Source organism: Lampris incognitus, chromosome 4 (genome assembly GCF_029633865.1).
Source record: "Lampris incognitus isolate fLamInc1 chromosome 4, fLamInc1.hap2, whole genome shotgun sequence".
In the NCBI taxonomy this organism is placed as follows: domain Eukaryota; kingdom Metazoa; phylum Chordata; class Actinopteri; order Lampriformes; family Lampridae; genus Lampris; species Lampris incognitus.
The window spans coordinates 15793224-15816268 of record NC_079214.1 but is presented as its reverse complement, the minus strand read 5'-3'; the positions used below and the strand labels follow the sequence as shown (position 1 = coordinate 15816268).

The 23045-nt window shown below is 45.2% G+C and overlaps 1 protein-coding gene across 5 annotated transcripts in view; it reads left to right on the top strand.

Moving 5' to 3' along the window:
• LOC130111690 (protocadherin-9) overlaps positions 1 to 23045 on the top strand; it is a 285870-nt gene that overhangs the window by 38147 nt on the left and 224678 nt on the right. Inside the window, exon 2 of one of the 5 annotated variants that reach the window (XM_056278949.1) lies at positions 11190 to 11201. The exons of the other annotated variants lie outside the window; for them this stretch is intronic. Within the exon in view, the coding sequence (XP_056134924.1) occupies positions 11190 to 11201 (12 nt within the window). The remainder of the gene's footprint in view (positions 1 to 11189; positions 11202 to 23045) is intronic. 5 annotated transcript variants of the gene reach the window in all.

Sequence of the window (23045 nt, the reverse complement as noted above, 5' to 3'; positions counted from 1 at the left end):
ATATAAACATTAGAGACTGCATGCCCATGGCCAAGCAGTATTCAAAATATCTGTTTTACAGCCAAAAGCCACCGTTTGATGGCACAGCATGTCTGCAGCCACAACAATATCTACTAACCTTATGAAAAAGGCCTTTCCCAATATTACAATAATAGTCTATGGCACCCTACTTGGTTGCACAATGACTGTCTGTTCGAATTCAAACTGTGCCATCACATGCCATGCCCAGTGTTATTGTACCCAAAGAAAGTTGAGGATAACAAGGTCAATTAGAATTTTTTTTGCTTATTTTTGGTGGACTGCTCTTGACACAGGTGTTCACTCAAGTTCATACTCAAATTTAGGTAAAGACCTACAGTATCAACATATTCATCTACTTTGACAAAAGAACCACAAACAGGATGTAGTAGGAGAGCATCTTACTGATTATTACGTAATGAATTTTAAATATAGTCAACTCAATGCACGAGACTTGATTTCGGGTTAGTCATCAAGCTTCTTTTGGTAGACAGCTGCTTTGTATTGTGGTTGCCATATATTCTTCCCTGTTCCGATGCACTGTAAAGCTGATGTAATACAAATCTTAAAAAGCAACTGTAGTGCGGATATACAAGCAGTTTCTGGAAAATACCAACCCATCAGACAAAGCATTTTTTTTTTCCAAAGTCAACATAAACAAGGAGCCGGTGACATGGAGGACGAGGATTGACGTAAAATGCATGGATTCATTGTCTGTGAGTGGAGGGGGCTCCTCTAGCAAGACACTGGAAATTAACTTGGCGGAGTGAAAGGGGACGTTATCGACAATCTCTGGTTTTTAAACACCGGAAAAGAAAGATATATTAGTTTGATGGAGCAGAGGCTATATGTTGATGCAAGTTTAGATAAGTGGTGGGTTCAATGGCGCTCACTTGATTCATCAAATGAGACTGCCATTCAGTTTTTCAATAGTGCGCTCGCAGAGAAGAGAGACAAACACTGACACTTGAATCACACGCTGTCAATGGGAATGTTTTGTATGAAACAAAAAATTCAGAAATGCCCTGTGTTTACATCCCCAGTCAATTTTTTTTGGCTTTTTACCCCTCTTTGTTCTCCCCTTTCTCTCCCCAACTGTACTTGGCCAATTACCCTACTCTTCACTTCCGGCTTCCCACCCGCAGACACGGCCAATTGTGTCTGTAGAGACGCCCGACCAAGCCGGAGGTAACACAAGGATTCGAACCACCAACCCCCATATTGGTAGGCAATGGAATAGACCACTATGCTACACAGGCGCCTATTTTTCCCTTCTTTTTCTCCCCAGTTGTACTTAGCCAATCACCCCACTCTTCCGAGCTGTCCCGGTCGCTGCTCCACCCCCTCTGCCGATCCAGGGAGGGCTGCAGACTACCGCATGCCTCCTCCGATACATGTGGAGTCTCCAGCTGCTTCTTTTCACCTGACAGTGGGGAGTTTCACCAGGGGGATGTAGTGTTTGGGAGGATCATACTGTTCCCCCCCAGTTCCCCTTTCCCCCCAAACAGGTGCCTCGACCGACCAGAGGAGGCGCTAGTGCAGCAACCAGGACACATAGCCACATCCGGCTTCCCACCGACAGACATGGCCAACTGTGTCTGTAGGGATGGCTGACCAAGCCAGAGGTAACACGGGGATTTGATCCGGCGATTCCCACATTGGAAGGCAATGGAATAGACTGCCACGCCAGCCAGACGCCCTCCCAAGTCAGTTTTTAATCATTGGTAATAGTGTTGAGGGATGTGATTATTGCATAGATTCATAAGGCCATTATCTTTTCTGATGTTAATACCTCCGACCACTGCAGATTTAAAACTGCTGCCCTGGTTCGGTGGTAGAAGAAGAGAAGAAGAAGAAAAAAATTCAGGCAATCCACTTAAAAAAAAAAAGTTGAATTATTTTCATCTTGGTGCCACACAAAGAAGGAAAGCGAGAATGGTATATACAGAGCTGGGCTTATAGAAACGATTTGGATATTAAAACCATCCACCCGTACCATCGATTACATGAAGGAGTGCCTGTGTTAATATTTTGATAACTCCCAGTTAGTCAAACCTGCTCTTTTCAGCAACACGGTGTAGAATTATTTAATCAAAATCCAAGCGATAACAAGGTCAGAGGTCATAGACACTAAATAAATATGTGGGGCTGAAACTAGATAGTAAATAGTCATGTGGATGTTGTGTTAACTGAATATTAACCTTGGAGGTATTTGTGTAATCGTGTGATTCCTATTCATAGTTTACACTCAGGAGTTTCAGCATTCTTGACTTACATGCAATTTTAGTTTCATCTTTGCTTTCTTTGTCCTTCCCATCAAATTTGGAGCTTTTCATGTCATTCAATTTCTTAGCGTCTACATCCTTCTATTTAAGGTTTGTGTAGGACAATTATTTAATGTGAAATGTTCTCTGATATAACAAGTTAAAATATGTAAAATAATTTGGAGCAATGCTTTTGAAAAATCACCAAAAGATGTTTATATGTAAAAAAAAAAAGATATCAAAAATAATTATCTTTAACTTAATTACTGCATTGAAACGTGGCCCAAAAAAATCTTTATATGTACTTGTCTGTATGAGTTTTTAACTGAGAGTTGATGGACTGTTATCATCTGCTAAACCAACAAGATGCTCTTGTGAGCTTGGCTTTCTTATAGCCAACTGCATCATGGATAATCATGGACACCTATGGAAACTGCATATCATGCAACACAATGTAGTGTAGTCTTGTTCTTTATGCAGTGTTGTGGCAAATGCCAGTACATTCTTTGGTATGTCTGCACCAGCCATTAATATTCTGTACCAAAGAGCGAAAGCGGAGGCCTAAAATATTCCCACAAAACCAACAGACGACCAGTCCAAATAACACGGCACTTTTCCCGTTCTAACAGTCCACCTTTGATAACGCTTGAAAAGTCCAAGGCAGAAAATGAAATTACAGGTGATAAGCTTAGTGGCAGAGAGTCGTCTATTTCCTAACCGCAGGTTTGGCTTTAACCAGCTGGTGAATGCACAAAACACAACTTGAGCACCGCTGTTTGGCGGTTAAGGTCTGAAATGGACCTGCTATGAGCAGAACGGTGCTGTAACTGGTGATAATGTTAACATTTCAGGCACTTAGGTAGAGATTTTATCCCAAATTACTCATGAGAACAACACTAGAACAGCCTTTACTTCTTGAACCACCATGGGTAATCTATGTCTTTGCAGAGCGGCGCTCAAGTCAGAGAGACCCATTGGAGGGGGGGGGGGGAGATCACTGATGTCGATCTGATATCCCAGCATCAAATTAACAGTACCACAAGAACAGCGTGTGACCCTGAGAATATTGCAGAAATTAAACATTTTCCCCCTCAGTCGGACTCAGAGATGCGCTGATAAACGCCTTCATTTGTATAAACAGTTCAAAAGAGTCCATCAGACAATTGCAGCATATTCTGATTTGCCAGAGCTTTGGTGAGTAGCCTTCAGCCATTATGCTCCCTGGATATGCAGCAGCCTACCTGCTGACCCGGCTTCCTCGAGGTTGAGCTCCTTGAAAAATGTACTGAAAACTTTGATGTATAGCAGTGCTTTTGTAAGTGTATGGATGTCTGCTTTTGATCCGGTCTTTGATCGGCTGTCTGTTTCAGAGTTATATAGCGTTATATTTATATCTGCACTTTCATTTTTTATTCATTTTGCAAGAGAACATTGTAATGCTTTTGGTATTATATTGGCAAAAAAATTGAACTCAAACCTAAATTACAAATTAATGTGGAATGGGAACATCAGAGACAAAATCCCCTCAGTAATGTTTCTCAGCATGGCACTCTTGTACAGACAAAATTGAAGCAAAAAAAAAAAAATAGAGGTATGGAGTGACTTATTTCTTCTTGTTAGTCCAGCGTCATCTGTTGTTTGCCAACATTTGAGGAGAACAAATATAATCTAAAGAAGTAAAGGGGAAAAAATCCACACAATAATCACGGCAAGTCGGTGGATCTGTATAGGTTGACAATTAAGGAGACACACATATACATACACACATACATACACAAACCAATACATACTTGATATACATGAGGTCGTAACAGCAGCCATATGGTCTCACAAAGTCAGCCCGCAAATTGTGCTTTGCTCATTGTGGTCTGGCAAGGCTCAAAAGGCATTCGTTTGTGTTGGACGCGTCGTAAATGGGTGTAATCCAAAATTACTTTGCAGGCAGTTGGATCGGCCTTTCATCAGTAAGAGCCGGGAACCCCATGATGAAAAACTTGAGCACCACATTTTCACACGAACTGGTCTTGTAGCAAACACCACTACTGCTAATCCCCAGTCCATGTGATTCTTTATTTATTTTTTGATTTTGAGATACTTGATCCCCGTGGGGAAATTACGCTCTGCATTTAACCTATCCTAGCTGTGTAGCTAGGAGCAGTGGGCAGCCACCATGCAGCACCCGGGGACCAACTCCGGTTCGTCTTGCCATGCCTCGGTCAGGGGCACAGACAGGAGTATTAACCCTAACATGCATGTCTTTTTGATGGTGGGGGAAACCAGAGCACCCGGAGAAAACCCACCGCAGACACGGGAAGAACATGCAAACTCCACACAGAGGATGACTTGGGATGACCCCCCCAAGGTTGGACAACCCTGGGGCTCGAACCCAGGACCTTCTTGCTGTGAGGTGATAGCACTAACCACTGCGCCACTGTGCCACCCAAAAGAATCAGGTTGTCTACAGGTGATTTAGCACCCGGTTCTCCACAAACATGCATTGTGAGTCGAGAGAGGGGTGGCTGCCATCTGGCCACACCCCAGCCCTGTCACGAATGGCCCTGCTCAATGACCGAAGCTGACTATCCTGGTCCAACTGAAGGCCGTGGCACCATGGCATTGTCGCATCTAGGGGGGATTCTGACTTAGAGGCGTTCAGTCATAATCCCACAGATGGTAGCCTCACACCATTGGCTCCCCTCAGCCAAGCACACACACCAAATGTCTGAACCTGCGGTTTCTCTTGTACTGAGCAGGATTACTATTGCAACAACACATCATCAGTTGGGTAAAACTAACCTTTCTCACGACGGTTAGTTATGTGGTTAGTGATTATGTCTGTAGATGATTCTTGTCATCTTCAGAGATGTATTTGTTTAAATTAGACTACAGTAGCATTGATGCTAACCTCTCCTAGTGCAGTCATTGTTATTATTTTCAAAATGTCATCTAAACTGCTCCCCATATTCACAGATTGGTCCAGTGTCCAGTTGATGGGCACCACTGATTCTCAATGGATCCTCAACAGGCTATGGACCTGTCACATTATCCACACATGATCAGCACTTGAACGCTTGGGCACTTGGCATGAAATGTCATCAGTGTAGTGCTTTATGGATTATACACTTACACTAAATATCACACCATAGTGGTCTTGGTTTAAGAGCAGATAAAGTGCACATCAAGCACACTGTGCTTCAGCTTATTAGAGGAACAGGATATACTTAAACACTTACACTAAGCACATGAACACATGCACACCAAGTGCCAAAGAGCAAATCAAGTGTGGATAATGGGACTGGCCCTATATTTTGGATGGTAAAAAAAAAAAAACTGAGCTGGCAATAGTTAGGCAGGCTTTTTTCTAGGGTAGCAGCCATGTCCCTGAACAACTTTTTTTTGCTTTTAACTACATCCATAACTTGTTTTAGCTTTTGATTCACTTATGGTTGCAAAGTTTCTTCTTGTGTTTTTCTTAAGTTTGTGCCCCCTAAAATATCTGACTTTGACTCTTCTGACTTAATCCATTCCTCTACTGGAGGAGGCGCTGTCTGCACGCTTCCCTAAAAATATGAGATTCGAACGTACCCCGGGCAAGCGAGATTTGGACGTCACAAATCCGAAAGCCAATCGCTGTCTAATATACAAATGTAGGGCGGCAAAGACACCTGAGACCTCCTGCGCTGTCAGTGCAGAGAGTCAGTTAGCATTAGCATAGTGGCAGTTTTGACAGCAAACATGGTAGAGTGTGCAGTTTTTAGATGTAAACCGGACCCTGGAGCGTCCTTCCACTATCTACTAAAATAAAATCCCACTATACTGCTGAAATGGTTGGAATTTATTTCCAGACATGCCTTCAAACCTACGGGGACTGTGTATCTGCAATGCTCATTTCAGTGAAGAGTGTTTCCATAACCTAATGCAAAAGACCACTGGGCTTTCACTAGACATTAGTTCTGGAGTCTTGTGCTGTGCTGACTGTATATTCTATATTCTGGGACTGCGACCGTGAGCAGGAGTTAATAAGTAAGTTATATATTGCTTTTACTCAACAAACAGTCAAATGAAAGCTTTCTGCATGTAACTTATTTCTTTTCTGACTTATAAATAGCGTAACTACTTTAGCTTTTTGCTAGCTTCTCCTAGTTGTTCAGTAATAGCAAAACTAAACCGTATTTAGCTAACGTTTAAAAAGTCAAGCCATATGAAACGATGGCAGCCCGAGGAGCGTCGTTTTTCACCTGAATGAAGAGAAGTAGAAGGCGCACATCACAAAAACTTAAATCAGGTGCTGGACCAAAAAGAAACTTAAAACAAGATACACGAAGGTCCGCACACTGTAGCTCCATAATATGCAGTTTATTAGGACGTCCACAAAGAGACGTTTTGAGCTACAGGCTCCTCAGACTGAAGAAGAGCATGTAGCTTGAAACATCACTGTGGATGTCCTAATAAATTGCATATTAGGGAGCTGCAGTGTGCGGACCTTCGTTTATCTTCGATCCCCCCCGACAAATGGCGTGGTGTGTACACCTCTTTTCTAGTCTGGGCTTCGATCCCTCTGGGCTCGCATGGATCACCCGTGCTCCGACAGCGCCACTAAAGGCGTCTGTCATCGTGCACCCCGAAGGCCGGCGGAGCAGTGACAGCGTCAGCGGCTGTCGGTGCCCGTCGGTGCCCCCCCCGGGTGCTTTCCTGGCTTGGTCCCAAACCAAACTGTCAGTGCCATAGACGCAAGTGGAGGTTTACTACTAGCAATGAGCCAGTTCACAGGCAAAGTTGGTTGGCTATCAAGGTAAACGGATATTACACATAATGTAAAAATCTCAGCCAGATTTTTAGACATAATTGCGTAATAACAATGTGACAATGTGAACGCACTGTAACATCGTAGCAGATATTATTGCATGTTTCACAACCACTGCTGTGTCTGCCACTGCCTGTTACAAGCTAACAAACAACAAACAAAAGATGCTAACTACACTTACCATTCTGCTATGTCTGCTAGTCGCTATAATGGTGCACAGCAGAGTCCGAGTCTGGGTCTGACTGAGGCTCAAACGTGTACAGCTGAATCGCTCCGATGTTTGCTCTGACGCCAGCCATCTTGATGCGCACCGTCAACCCCCTGGAGCAGGGCTAGTCAGCTACTTTCTTATGAGGGCCAACTTATTCAAATGAAAATGGTAATGGGGCCAAACTTTTTTTCAGAGTAATTATCGGATCTTAGCACTTACATGTGAACATGAAAAACAACACTAAATACCCTTAATACTGTGTATCAAAAGTGTTTATTAACAATGTGTTTATGTAACATACAAAATAGGGCTGCCATTTCATACATTTATCCATTTGTATAGGCTATGTTTATTCTACCTAATGAATCACTTCTCACCATCACCAATACTGATGATCAAAAGGCCCCAATTAAAGATACATTCAAAACAACTTACATTACATTGGCAGATGAAAAAAACATTGAATTACTTGTTAAAATATTATGATCATCTCTCACCTTCTCAGCAATGTGCTACTACTCAACATTTATCACTGAAATTTCATGAGTCATTTCAATTCAAAAGAAATGGTCGCAGCCATAAACATCTACAAGTGCTGTTTGTCTTCGATCAGTGAGTCATGCCATCTCACCTCTATCTTACCTCTTATCACTCATAAGTAATTACATAACAAGTAATTTGTTAGTTTTATCAAATGAATCACTTTTCAAAAATGCTTATGATCAAAGCCCCCAAAGATGCATTCAAAACAGACTGTGGCAGATGGACATCTACAAGTGCTCTATTTTTCTTCTAATCAGTGTCATTTCACATCTGCTACAACAGAACACCTCTCCTCTTTCAATTCAAAAGAAATGGCCTCAGCCATAGACACAGTTAGAAACCAGTGCTCCGACTATTTGCTGTCTAATCAGCGACTAAAATTGCACTTATTTGACTTTGCAAGAGCTGTAAAGTTAGGCTCACAGGAAGTGAGAGCAAGCCGCAGACACTGGTGAAGGTGGGCACTTGTAAGGGAGGCATGCGTGTTTGTTTTTATTACATTCATATGTGAGAGGCTTGACTCGCATGTATACGTTGTACCAAACATAGTAAGTCAGTAGAGAAAGAGCCAACCTTCTGGTGTTTGGGAACTGGACCTGGTTATGTTGCACCCAAAACTGCTCACATCCCACAGATTTAAGTTTTTGCTTTAAATCAGATGACGCTTGGATGTCGATCAGTTCTAACTGCAGGGAGCCTTCATCCAGTGACGTGAGCACCTGTTTGGCTTTGGCTGCAAACTCTCCCCCAGCATCAATAACAAAGATGTCCTTGGCAAATAGCATCACCTCTGCGGGTATATTGAAATTATCAAACCTCGCAGCAAAATTCGCAATCAGTTTGTCGATGAATGCTGTCATCGCTGGGGTAACCTGTGCTGATGATGAGTTGTCGAGCAAATCACAGTGTTGGAAAGTGCAGCATTTTTGTGGGGGTCAGGTCGGTAGAAAATAACTCCAGTTTCCTTTTAAATCCATTCAGATTGTCCGCTATGTCGCTAACAGTTTTGTCCTGACCTTGCAGTTGCAGATTAAGTCCGTTCAAGTGGTGGAAAATGTGTGTTGAAGACACAATTTGTGTTGAAGACAACGATAGACTCGTTACACAGCAAACATAACGGCTTCGTTCCGATATTAGCAAACATCATATTTCTCAGTCCGTTCATTATCAAATTGGCGATTTTCAGTGTCAACTTTCCTCTTTTTCAAAGTGGACAGTGACATTTTGAGGTTATTTTGTTTGCTAGTTAGCAGCAGCGAGCAGGTTAGCGCGGCACACTCGCTAGGTTGGCAGCTGGTGGCGTGCATGTAGGGAGCATTGGGAGCAGTTAGGGGTGGGACACAGCAGTCTCCCTCTTGAATGGGAGCGCATTCTTGTCCCAAAACAGATTTTTCTTCAAGGAGAAAATGCATTATAATTTTTGATGTTCTAATAAAAATTGACCAAAGGGCCGGAAAAAATAATCCTCGGGCCGGATTTGGCCCGCGGGCCGCCTGTTGACTAGGCCTGCTGTAGAGCGAGCAGCAGTGGTGGACGGGGCATGAGGCCTGTGCTATTTGCATATTCATATATCCTAAATTTCTCAATGAGGGAGGAAGAGTAGGCGTGCTGCCAGCCCTTTTCAGTCTTTTCTCATTTTTAATTTATGCGGGGGAACCATGTTAAATAATATACTAATCTTCTCAGAGTATTTTTAAACTTGGAAACTTGTCTGGAGGGGAACTTTTACCATTGTTCATTGTCTCCCTATCCTTACCCCAAGTCTCAAACACGTCCCATTTCTTAAAGTACAACTTGGAAATGTCTTTAGAGACCTTTACAAAAGGCCCACTGCAGCCAATGGATATTGAGAGAGCAGGGGGAAGGATAAAACTATGACAAAATAGTTCAAATTTATGTATGATTATTAAGTGAGGCGTTGATTATCTTAAATGATTAAAATATTACCAGAATTCATAGAGAAATTGTGAAGGTTTAAACATTTAATATGAAAATGATGAGAAGCGTAACAAAGATTATGGCTAGGGTGTAGAAATGTCCTTTCTTTGAGAACAGCTTTTACCAGGAATCTTGTTTACAGCGACAACTATAACCTGCCGTCCTAATCAATGCTGTTAAGGATAAGGCACACTATTCTGTGCTTAGGTTGTCATTGCAGTTGTTATTGTATTGCAGAATTTCAAAATAATACACAATTTGGAGAACAAAATGCTTAGATCAGTCATTGGGATGTAGGTTGCATTGCTGGCAACGATATTACGTTCATTGCTTCTGCCAGCTAGAGCAGCCGTACAACAGCTCTCCGGCTTGTGCATTGTGCCATTTCCATTTGATTGACAGGCATGCCATAGCCAAAGACACATTGGGCAGATCCCCAACTGCTGCAGTTGCCATTCCTGTCACTGTGGTTGGTTCGAAGCTGTCTACATGGATTGTCTGGCCAACACAGTGATCATGGTGAATCAGAGAAGTTGACATGGTGAATCAGTGAAGTTGGCTCCGCTGTGGGCGCCTGTAAGCCATGCTTTACTCCGTAGAGGTTTGCTCATGGGTCATGCGTCTTGTCTATCACCCAGGAAATGAATGCCGTCGAAGGTGTGTGTGTGCATGTGTGTGTGTGTGTGTGTAATTGGCATTGTAGGTTTTCATTCTTTACTGTCCTTAAGGAGCAAAACAAAGCACTGCAAAACAAAGTAATAAGGACAAATGAAGCTTAAACCCCCACTTCTCACAAACCCGGCTGGTTCTATTCATTCACACACATAGGAGGCGCTCATGAAATGTTGTGCGAAAGAGGAAGAGCACATGGGCGTCCCACATACCATTTTCTCCTCTTAGTGACCTCCCAAATCTGTCAAAAGTCTGGATTTTATTTTGCAAGAGAGCTGTTTTAATAATGATAATACAAAAAAAAAGAAAAAAGAAAAAAAAAAGAGCCAGTCTGCCTACAAATGTTTTGGGAATTCAGCACCATTTCAACTCAGTTTTTGAGGGTTTTTTGTTGTTGTTGTATTTTTCCCCCCAAGGGGAATTGATGATGTGGAGTACATTACAGCATATATAATTCATATGAGGGATGGAGGTAATGTGTCAAAGGTACATTTCTGTGCAATAGTTGCAGGGAGCTGTTGGTTTCGGGAAAAATATAATATTATCACAAAATTGCAAATACCAGTTTTCTTGTGTTTTTTTTTTTTTTGGTATGCAGGTAAGGCGGTTTTGCCAGGAATAAATAGGTCATTTAAAAGCTCACAAGCTTAAGACAGCCCATTTAGTGTTCCCATCAACTGCTGCACCAGATAAGCAGTGGGAGAGGGCCGACGTGTCGTTTTGAATTCCAGTAGGTTAGTCACCTTTGGTTGTTCCACTCAAAATACAGCTCTGTTATCGCGGATACTTTTTCAAAAACCTTTCTTTACTCAGGGCAGTACGCTGGTAGTAGTATGTGTGCTCTTTTTCAGCAGCGCCGTGCTGGGAGCTGCCCGGTACAACCACAGTCTTCGCTGGTGGGCCGCTGAGCAGCTCCACTGGAGCAGTTGGTTGGGGAGGTTAAGTGCCTTGCTCAAGGGTACATCAGCCATGGGTATTGAGGGAGGGAACACCGCTTCTTTAACCTTTAGGCCGTGGCTGCCCCACACTGTGCATAGGGAGTATTAGCATTACACTGCAAAAAATTGGGTGGCGCAGTGGTTAGCGCTGTCGCCTCACAGCAAGAAGGTCCTGGGTTCGAACCCCGGGGTTGTCCAACCTTGGGGGGGGGGCATCCCAGGGGTGGGTCATCTGTTCTCCCCATGTCTGCGGTGGGTTTTTTCCAGGTGCTCCAGTTTCCCCCACCATCAAAAAAGACATGCATGTTAGGGTTAGTACTCCTGTCTGTGCCCTTGACGACGAACTGGCGTTGGTCCCCGAGTGCAGCTGCACGGCGGCTGCCCACTGCTGCTAGCTACACAGCTGGGATGGGTTAGATGCAGAGAGGAATTTCCCTACGGGGATCAATAGAGTATATCAACAAAAAAATAGAAGGACATTGGGTGAGTGAACGTCTGTGCATGTGGGTGCTTGAACGCACGTATTCATAAAAGCTGAGGAAGACCAGCGGCATGTGCCTGCTCCAGAAGAGAGCAAGATGCGGCGCAGACGGTCTCATAAAGCTGACAAGACCTACTGAGGGACATTCCCACACAGAAGCGGGGGTCTCGGTGAAGCCGGTCCCGCTCTGCTCCTTGCAGCCGCACTGCACACGGTCATTCTTAAACGTCGTTCATGGGTAAAAAAAATCTCCCCCCCTTCTTCTTTACCTCCCCCCTTGCTATCAGCACAAATCACTGTAAAAAAAAACAACCCAAATGATTAAAATCTGCTGTTAGTGAGAGGAGACACAGGAAGAGGGGCGGAGGAATCACAGCCCGTCACGTGACTCCCCGTCTCTCAGAATAAAGACAGAAGGACTGTGTATTAAACGTCTCTGAGGAGTTGCAGTGATCCCTACTGTTGATATGCACAGTAGCATTGCATCTGGGAGGGGGGGGAGAGAGAGAGAGAGAGAGAGAGAGAGAGAGAGAGAGAGAGAGAGAGAGAGAGAGAGAGAGAGAGAGAGAGAGAGAGAGAGAGAGAGAGAGAGAGAGAGAGAGAGAGAGAGAGAGTGTGTGTGCATGTATGGGATGTGCTTGTTTGTAAATATCAGGAAAAAAAGATTTTAGTGGCCTCATAGTCTTTTCCTCTTTCTTCAATTTCTCCCCAATTGTATCTACCCAATTACCCCGCTCTTTTTTGTTGGAGCCGTCCCGGTTGCTGCTCCACCCCCTCTCTGCAGTTCCGAGGGGCGCCCCGCCCGACCAGAGGAGGCGCTAGTGCAGCGCCCAAGGCAAATACCCACATCCGACTTCCCACCCGCAGACACGGCCGATTGTGCCTGTAGGGACGCCCGACCAAGCCGGAGGTAACACGGGGATTCGAACCGGCGATCCCTGTGTTGGTGGGCAAGGGAATAGACCGCTACGCTACCCGGACGCCCCCTGGTCTCCTAGTCTTGGGGGCACCACATGAGAGTCCACATGCGAACGGAAGATCTGAGCACTTTCATGTCGCGCTGCCCAGGAAAAGTTGCATGTTGAATGAGGCAGATACATTTAAACACAATCACATCAAACTAATCCAATACCCCCACCTGCAAGGGACTCTGAAAGGGGGGTGGTGACTTTCAAAGACTTAAGTGTTACATTATAGCCAGTTTGACTCTGCCACCCACGGTAAGTTAATTGACCTAAATTGGAGAGTGTCCATTATGGTGTCATACCCAGAGGTGGGGATTGATTTCTGCAGACAAATCATAGAGCATAAAACATGAAATGTAGTTTGAAGGACTAAAATGTTTGTGTTGGCACCGTTGCTATTTAATTGCCCCTAAAGCGTAGTAATTGATTTCAGCTGCGTGTGATTGATCTGATTCGTAAGTCTCATAAACGAGGTGAGGGTCTGACTCGGAGCCTTTGATGTCTTGCCCCTGTTTAGTTCTCCGATCCTGCGCTTTCTTGAAAAACAACACAGAAATGTCCTCAAAATGATGTTTGGATAGAAAGTCCAGCTGTCTTCACTTCACTCAGAGCTTGATTAAGGCAAAACAAGTGGGCGTGCACACACAAACACTTGACAGGGGGGCTGTTGACATTATATATATATAAAAGAATTGTGAAAAGGTTGCATAAAATTGCAAGATTTGAAATTGAAGAAGCACGAAAAAAGTAAAATGTAAATGTTTGAACTTGTAAGCTGTTAGCTTGCTTCTGCGTGATGTCTATTTGGAGACCTTGGGTCTGACACATTACACGAGAGTGGGACTTATTGGTAGAAACGAGTTTTCTTCTGGCCATTACTTTTCAAACAGGACAGCCATCATCGTCATAATCATCGGCGGTCACTCGAGGTCGAGTATGACTGTCCTCCCCCTAGGTCCTTGTGGGAGGACGCCTGTGCGTGACAGCTTTTTTTTTTTTGTTGGACCCCCCAATTACCCCACTCTTCCAAGCCGTCCCGGTCGCTGCTCCACCCCCTCTGCCGATCCAGGGAGGGCTGCAGACTACCACATGCCTCCTCTGATACATGTGGAGTCGCCAGCCGCTTCTTTTCACCTGACAGTGAGGAGTTTCGCCAGGGGGTCGTAGTGCGTGGGAGGATCACACTGTTCCCCCTCCTCCCTGAACAGGCGCCCTGACCGGCCAGAGGGGGCGCTAGTGAAGCGACCAGGATACATGCCCAGATTCGGCTTCCCGCCCGCAGACACGGCTGATTGTGTCTGTAGGGATGCCCGACCAAGCCGAAGGTAACACGGGGATTAGAACCAGCCATCCTCGTGTTAGTAGGCAACGGAATAGACCGCTGTGCTACCCGGATATCCCCCAGATTGGGTTACTGTTTCACCTTCACTCTTGAATAGTGAATAAACATCTTATCTAGCGACTAGTGACAAAGTTGGCGACTTCTCGCAGCTTTGGCAACCTCCATTCTCGTTGTCGAGCCACACCTAAACTCACTTTCCCCCTCTTTGTGAATGAGGTCAGGTCTGCCTTTCCTAGTGCTCTAACGTGGCCCACGCTGGGCGCCCCGGTGGCTCACCTGGTAGAGCGCGTACCACATAAGGCTGAGTCCTTACCGCAGCGGCCTGGATTCAAATCCGGCCTGGGCCCTTTGCTTCATGTCATCTCCCCTCTCTCCCCTGCCTTTCCTATCTCTCTCTACTGTCGCTGTCAAATAAAAGGTGGAAAATGCCGAAAAATAATCTTAAAAAAAAAAAAAGTGGCCCACGTTTATGAAAGTAATGATTGCCTTACACGGAAGAAGATGTTCTACAGATCTAACAGATACTACGCAGCTTGGACAACATCATTGGAGGGCAGGCAGACACATAACCTACACTATGTCTGTCACCGTTTGTGGCTATTATCCATCCATCCATTATCCGAACCGCTTATCTTGGTCTCAGGGTCGCGGGGATGCCGGAGCCTATCCCAGCAGTCATTGGGCGGCGGGCGGGGAGACACCCTGGATAGGCCGCCAGGCTATTTATAAAACTCCTAAATTTGTTAGTTGATTGTCACCAGTGTGGTGTAGTTACCACTATCCCCGGTGTGGTGACAACCCATCTAATGATAGGTTAGTGGATCAGCAGGCATGTCTGACTTTGTGTGAGCATTCACACCCTTGTGTGGGTGCTGGATTTGGAGTATAGTACAAAATGTCAAAGCCCTGTTACGAGAAACCGGTTAATTCGGGTGCCATCTTTGAAACACTGCCGGGCAGTAAGTACCTCGCCCCATGTCTTACACAATTGGGAGTCATCTATATCTCAAGTTCTGAGAAAGACTTGATCATTTGTTAAAGTTTGTTCCAGACGTCACCGTGTTCGCAGGCAAAGGTCTTTTTTCAGTTTTGCCAGTGCTTGTACACATGCGCTATTCACTGCTGAGAGTTTCTGATCTGATGGATCGAGCCGATGTAAGGGACAATACCGCGGCTGTGTGAGTCTGAACCTGTGATTTTGTGTGGCTTTCCTCCCCGTTTCTCCCCAATTGTACTTGGCCAATTACCCCACTCTTCGAGCCGTCCCGGTGGCTGCTCCACCCCTTATGCTGATCCAGGGGGAGGGCTGCAGACTACCACATGCTTCCTCCGATACATGTGGAGTCGCCAGCCGCTTCTTTTCACCTGACAGGGGTTTCACCAGGGCGACGTAGCGCGTGAGAGGATCACGCCATTCCCCCCTCCCCCCCACACAGGCACCCCGACCAACCAGATGAGGCGCTAGTGCAGTGACCAGGATGCATACCCACATCCGCCTTCCCACCCGCAGACACGACCAATTGTGTCTGTAGGGACGCCCGACCAAGCCGGAGGTAACACGGGGATTCGAACCAGTGATCCCTGTGTTGGTAGGCAACAGAATAGACCGCTATGCTACCCGGACAACCTTAAAGATCGATCTATCTATCTATCTATCTATCTATCTATCTATCTATCTATCTATCTATCTATCTATCTAGCTAGCTAGCTAGTATCTATCTATCTATCTATCTATCTATCTATCTATCTATCTATCTATCAACCACTAACTAAATGAACTCCTTCACACACACACACACACACACACACACACACACACACACACACACACTGGCCTACCCACAGAAATGGCTGGGCTTCTCAAAGGTCCAATAAATGCCATCTGTTTCACTCATATCAGTGCATGTGCTTGCTCTCTCTCCTACTAAATACATACATGTAAACTGAGCACGCACACACACACACACACACACACACACACACACACACTCACACACACACACCGTAATAGAACTCTCTGACACACTTAAATACACCAAGGTCAACAAAGATCTGCTCCACTTACACAACACATTTCGTAGTAGAAAATGCAATTTCTTACCTTCTGGCTTCAACTCTGCATCTTATATGGACATCTTCATCGTGTTACTGGGTGCAAGGTCATATAAAAGGTCTTTAAAGTCCATCTGTTTAGCCAGTTCACACTCAACGGCAAGTATTGCCATTCTCATGGCTTATATGGCGGCACGGTGGCCCAGTGGTTAGCACTGTTGCCTCACAGCAAGAAGGTCCTGGCTTCGAACCCCGGGCCCTCCCCGGTCCTTTCCGTGTGGCGTTTGCATGTCCTCCCCGTGTCTGCGTGGGTTTCCTCCGGGTGCTCCGGTTTCCTCCCGCCATCAAAAAGACACGCATGTTAGGGTTAGCACTCCTGCCTGTGCCCCCGAGCAAGGCGATGGAAAGAAGAAGCCACCCACTGCTCCTGTACAACAGGAGGGGTTAGATGCAGAGAACACGTTTCGTTGTAACCTGTACAATGACAAAATGAAGCGGCTTTCTTCTTCTCTACTCTTTCTTCTTCTATATTTAGGATGAACATGATTATTGCTGGCCTCCATGCACCCCCCCCCCCCCAGTGGCTGGGCCCCAGAAAGCTTTCCCCTTTTTCCCCCCTTTATGGGCGGCCCTGCACACACACACACGCACACACACACACACACACACACACACACCCCAGCCTATTTTATCAACTGTCTGATGAAATTTTAATTAACCATCAATGTCTGATGGGTTAGGCTTTTTGTCTGAGTCATCTCCTTAATGCCACACATTATGCACCCTACAGAGACTATCAGAGCCTGATAACGGCAGCTACGGAAAAAGGGATCTGCTTCTTCCAGTGACAGATTTTACGGTGATTTTGTTGCCTTTTTTTTTTTTTTACTTTCTAGTTTAAAATAATTTTTTTTTTAATCAAATTTCACGAAATGGAACAACTCCAAAGTAAACTGTCACCCAGGGTTTTACTGCCATCATCAAACCTTTTAAAGCCGATAAGCAGATATAGCCATCATCGTGTGAGTCCATCATTTAAGCTCACGTAATCCGTTCAAAGATGTTGTTCCGCAGACAGTTGGCCCACTTCCAAGAGATAGTTAGCAAATAATTCTCATTTTTCTTTTCTTCATTTCAGACATCTGAAACCACATGTGATGGCGTGGAAAACTTTATTATTATTATTAATTTTTGGTGAATTGTCTGGATGCGGCCAGCGTACTGCTAGGTAAATGAAAGGTCAGCGTATGATGCTATCACCACCGTGTCTCATGGGGCCCTGTTGGCACCCAGGGGTCCAGTTAGAAGAATAACTCCCAATTTTACCCATTTTGGCAAGAACGAGCCTCGAGTAATATGCCCTTATATAGTCTTGCTGCAGGGCTGCGCCGGGTTTTGCACCAGTCCAGACTCTAATAGGACTACATTAGTCCCGGCACCAGACACATAGGGGGCTGCTGTTAAACATAAATCAAGTTTTCAATGCCAAAATTAGCGATAGAGGCCAATATTAAACAGAACCGGCACTACAGGAACGTCCTCTTCGGCCTTAACTGACAGCTCTTCTCTTTTTCATTGTGAGCGGAATGATTTAACCTACATTTTTCTTTTGAGTATTGTTGTCCGTAATGATCCGTTCATAAATTCTTAGATCTTGTTCATATCCTTTAATGGCCTACTTAAAGCCTCGCCGCTGGCTCCTTGGGGGGAAAAAAGAAAAAAAAACTTTTCCGACCTCAAGAAACTATCAATTATAACTTGTGGTAGCCAGCGAAATGATAATGGCATTGGCATATAAGAGGATAGTAAAATGGCTAAGATAGCTGCATTAATTTAGGGTGGGCGAGGCTTGGGATCAGTTGGTTGCCATTGTGCGACGCAGCGGTTCATTATATATGAATGAATTTCCCTCTGGCGGCAATGCGTTCACTGCATTAAACACAACGCTGGTTTGAGATCTCAGAGCTCACCGTTAACACCAGAACCTGTAGCACTTGCTGGTTTGCTATGGCTGTGGTGGCTAAAGCGCCACAGGTGGACGGGTGAAGGATTATCCTTGCTTCTTGATGCAGGGGTTCGGGGGAAACACTGAACGTGGACCCTCTACGACTCTTCTTCATGGATCTGTAAGGAGAGATTCTGGTATTGATTAAACGAGGGAAAGTCTGGGGGGGGTCATAAGTGGCGCTGTTTTGATGCTTTTCCCACAATGGGGAATACATAGACATAAAGCCAAATGTGAAAATAGTAGAGGTTTAATAACAACATCCATCCATTATCTGAACTGCTTATCCTGCTCTCAGGGTCGCGGGGATGCTGGAGCCTATCCCAGCAGTCATTGGGCGGCAGGCGGGGAGACACCCTGGACAAGCTGCCAGACCATCACGCAGGGCCCACACACATTCATACCTAGGGACAGTGTAGTACAGCCGATTCACCTGACCTACATGTCTTTGGACTGTGGGAGGAAACCGGAGCCCCCGCAGGAAACCGACGCCGACACGGGGAGACCATGCAAACTCCACACAGAGGACGGCCCGGGACGACCCCCAAGGTTGGACTACCCCGGGGCTCGAACCCAGGGCCTTCTTGCTGTGAGGCGACTGCGCTAACCACTGTGCCGCCGTGCCACCAGTTAATAACAGCATTTGCATTTAAAACAGTGAATGTATATATACATATAGACATAAATTCAGTAAGAAGGAAAAAACAAGTCTTGTTTTTTTTGGCTGTGGCGTGATGTGCATGATTGATAGACATCATTAGCCAATGCGGCGTTCTCACCCCAGCACCGGATCGTATGTAGAATTTCACTTGGTTCAAAAAACACTTTAGAAAAAAGGTCAGTGGGCAGGGGAACAGACATTGCCATCAAGATTGCATATGCTTTACACCTCATACCTTGACAGGACAGGGATTCAATCTTGTCTGTCTGCAGAAAGGGATTGAAACAATAAAACTATGAATATAAACAGTAGCCATAACTCGGTAAAGCTTTCTTGGTATGCAAGAGGGATATTTTCCAGACAACTCACAAGACGCACAACTTGAAAACCATAGGCTGCATATAAATGCTTTTTGTTTTTTGTTATTAAGGTTGCGATTGTACCCTTCATTGTTGAGAGTGAAATTTAATTGGGTGGAGTAAGACGGGGTGATGTCGCATAAATTCATTTTCTATTAATAAACAAGTTGAACCCCAGAGGGGGGATGCTCAGCTGTCTTAAAGAAAGCACTTCATCAGCATGCACTGCTCCTGTGTGCTGTGTTGTCTCGCAGCCCAGCCGGTAATCCAGAACCATCAAAGAACTTTGAGAGAATGGGAAGACAAAGTCGGAGGGAGAGAAATGGAAAAATAAAAAAAAGAGGAGAAAGAGAGAAGGTTGTCGCTTGCAGCAATACGGCGTCTTGTTGTGTAACAGTGGACGGTGGAGTTGCATGAAATAGCTGTCACTTTCTCCTCCCGCCACGAAGCGGGACGCCCTGTCCCCGTGTCTGATCTCTGCTGTTGTCAACGGGGTCATTAAGATCCCCCGTCTCCCTCGTCCTTCAAGCCGCACTTCAAAACCCTCTTTTTGGAGGATTCACGAGGTTTTCCGTTCCGTAGGTTTAAGCTGATGAAATTATATCGGTGTATGTTTGCATCATACATCAATGCATCTGCCGCGGACCCCTAAGAATTTAGATCGTCAAGAGGCCCATTTTGGTTAAAAAAATGACTTGCATAACATACTGACACAAACATAAAAACCTTTTAATGGAAGTGTTTTTTTTTTATAAATTCTAACGCAATTAAATCAATGCACGATACTAATACAACTCAGTCGACCCAGAATTCAGTTGGATCACTAATGGCTGAAGCCATAATATCCTATCCTAGTAGTACTCGCATCCCTTTTTCATTTCCGCTGCTCAAAACTGCTGAACCTCCAGACTGACTGCATGATATATGACGGGATGTCAGTCCTGGCGCGGCGTGTAAAGGGCATTTGAATTCTTGTCCATTTTAACAGAACACGTTGGACCAGGAATCAAAACACAAGTCCGTTTTGTAACGACGATCCTTTTCCTCAGCTCGCTCACAAGTGTGTTGCTGTTCTCGTATCTGCCATCTATAATGGAACACTTAGAACAATGTTCTGTAATAAATTCATGATCTGACTGTGAAAGCTAAATTTCACATGTAGCAGATCAAAACGTGATATGGTCCCAGCGCTGCCTCGCAGAAGCCAAGATTTCCAAAAATCCCCTTTAACAACCGGATGTAGTGCGTCTTTTTATCAGTTCATATATTATCCTAATAGAGGTTAAACACCAAACTCCAGGCACAGGATCTTGCAGAATCCACTAAGGTGGATAGTGATCTAGCAATCTCAGTGGGTGGTTTCAGGCCATATTGGTATTCATGTGGGAGAATGCTATAGTATTTCCAGCCTGCGCTCTAATGGTGTGATTCTGGACATGTTCAGGAACGTTTCCGTACTTCCAATTTGAATAATTTAGCTGCATTGCCCTCACATTTATTTGCTTTTTAGCGATACAAAAGATTTAGACTTGATTTAGAAGCCCCAGCAATAATTTGTACATTTATGTGTAAAAGCACCGGAATACAGGGAACCAGTGTGTGCCTGAAGTAAATGAACAACAGCGGCAAAGAAAAATGTTGAGGTAAATGGGAATGGTGCATGCAGCGTCACAGACTTGCTTCCGTGCAGAGGATTGCACTTAAATGTGCAATCTTTCTTTCGCATTTGCAACTGCAAAAAGGAAGTTGTCAGGCGGTGATGAGTATTTGTACTTGGCAATGGAACAATTAATCTGATTCCATGAGAATATTTTTGATGCACTGCGCTTCCACGTAAAATAAATGTGGATAATTAAACCTTTGGATGCAGTCTGGCAGGAGAGGCAACTTAATGTACAATGAGCTCATTGCAAATGATAAATAAGCTGCAACAGTTTGCCTTCTTGGTGACAGTGGTACCTTAAGCCAGCGTGGCAAAAGAAGAAAGTGATGCGTTCCTAGGAGAGCTAATGATGGTGGGGAAAAAAAACATACACAAAAGAAGAGAATGACCACTTGAAAATCCATTTGATATTAGTAAACAGAGCAGCTGTGCACCCAGTCTCTTTTCCATCCATCCAATCCATCCCTCCATTACCTGAACCGCTTATCCTGCTCTCAGGGTCGCAGGGATGCTGGAGCCTATTCCAGCTGTCATTGAGCGGCAGGCGGGGAGACACCCTGGACAGGCCGCCAGGCCATCACAGGGCCCACACACACACACACACACACACACACACACACACAGACACAGACACACACACATTCATTCCTAGGGACAATTTAGTACGGCCAGTTCACCTGAGCTACATGTCTGTGGGAGGAAACTGGAGCCCCCGGAGGAAACCCACACAGACACGGGGAGAACATGCAAACTCCACACAGAGGACGACCCGGGATGACCCACCAAGGCTGGACTACCCCGGGGCTCGAACCTTCTTGCTGTGAGGCGAGCCACTGCGCCCAGTCTCTTTTCCCTTTGCACAGTACGCCTTCAGAGAATTCTACGGTGGCCCTGAAGTGTGAATCACAACGACTAATAGGAAAAAAGTGGGTCCGCGGTGGTGTAGCGGTCTAAGCATCGGCCTTGTGTCGATGCAGTTGCCCATTGGGGACCGGGGTTCGCGCCCCGGTCTCGTCAGATCCGACTATGGCCGGACTCGATGAAGCAGCAAAAACGGGCGACGCTGTTTTCGGGAGGGGGGCGGAGTCGGCTTGTGTTCGTCCCGTGAATGCGTCTCTGGGTGTGTGGGGAAAAGCAGTGGTTCGGCCTGGATTCGGTCTCCTTCCAGACTGCCGGCCGGAGAGATGCAGTTGGCGAACGCATGCAGTAGGAGGGTGGGTGTTTGAACTAGAATAGGGAGCGATTGGCCACTAAATTGGGAGAAAAAGGGAAAGATCAGAAACAAATTTAGAAAAAGAAAAAAAAGGAAAACGATGACAAATTAGAAACCACAGCGACATTAACGCTCTCCCCAATTGTATCTGGCCAATTAACCCCGCTCTTTTTGGGCCGCTGCTCCGCCCCCTCTGTGCCGATCCGGGGGGCGCCCCGACCGACCAGAGGAGGCGCTAGTGCAGCGACCAGGACAAATACCCACATCCGACTTCCCACCCGCAGACACGGCCAATTGTGTCTGTAGGGGACGGGACGCCCGACCAAGCCGGAGGTAACACAGGGATTCGACCCGGCGATCCCGTGTTGGTAGGCAACGGAATAGCCCGCTACGCTAGGTCGCTGATTGGACGCAGTGTCAGTTTCTTTAAGAAGAATGAAGGTATCTTTCATGTGGCCACATGAAGGGGCTGAATCGTCGATAGCACTCATGTTCAATCTTTTTTTCAAACAATTCTTTATTAACACAACAGATGTAGTATACAGATGGCAGTACACAGCACGAACTTACATAACAAAGGAGCCAGGGGTACATTGCGTTACATTGCATAAAGATATTAAAAGACATACATAAATGAACAGTTTTGGCAGCCTCTTTGAATGTAGAAAAAGAAATGTTTTACATGTTGTTCAATTTCTTTCAAGAAAACAACATCAAAAAATGTTTTTTTGTTTGTGAATTTACTTTTGTGAATAACTTTTTTGCCAATATTATTAACAGGTTTGTTATGAAAAAAAAATTGATGCTTTTTGGGGGGTGTTCAAAGAAACCAAATATTACATTCTCTCCCGTAGTAAAACGAACTGTAACCGGTTATTTTCTTGCCCGGTGCGGGATTCGATACGGCGTGTACTGC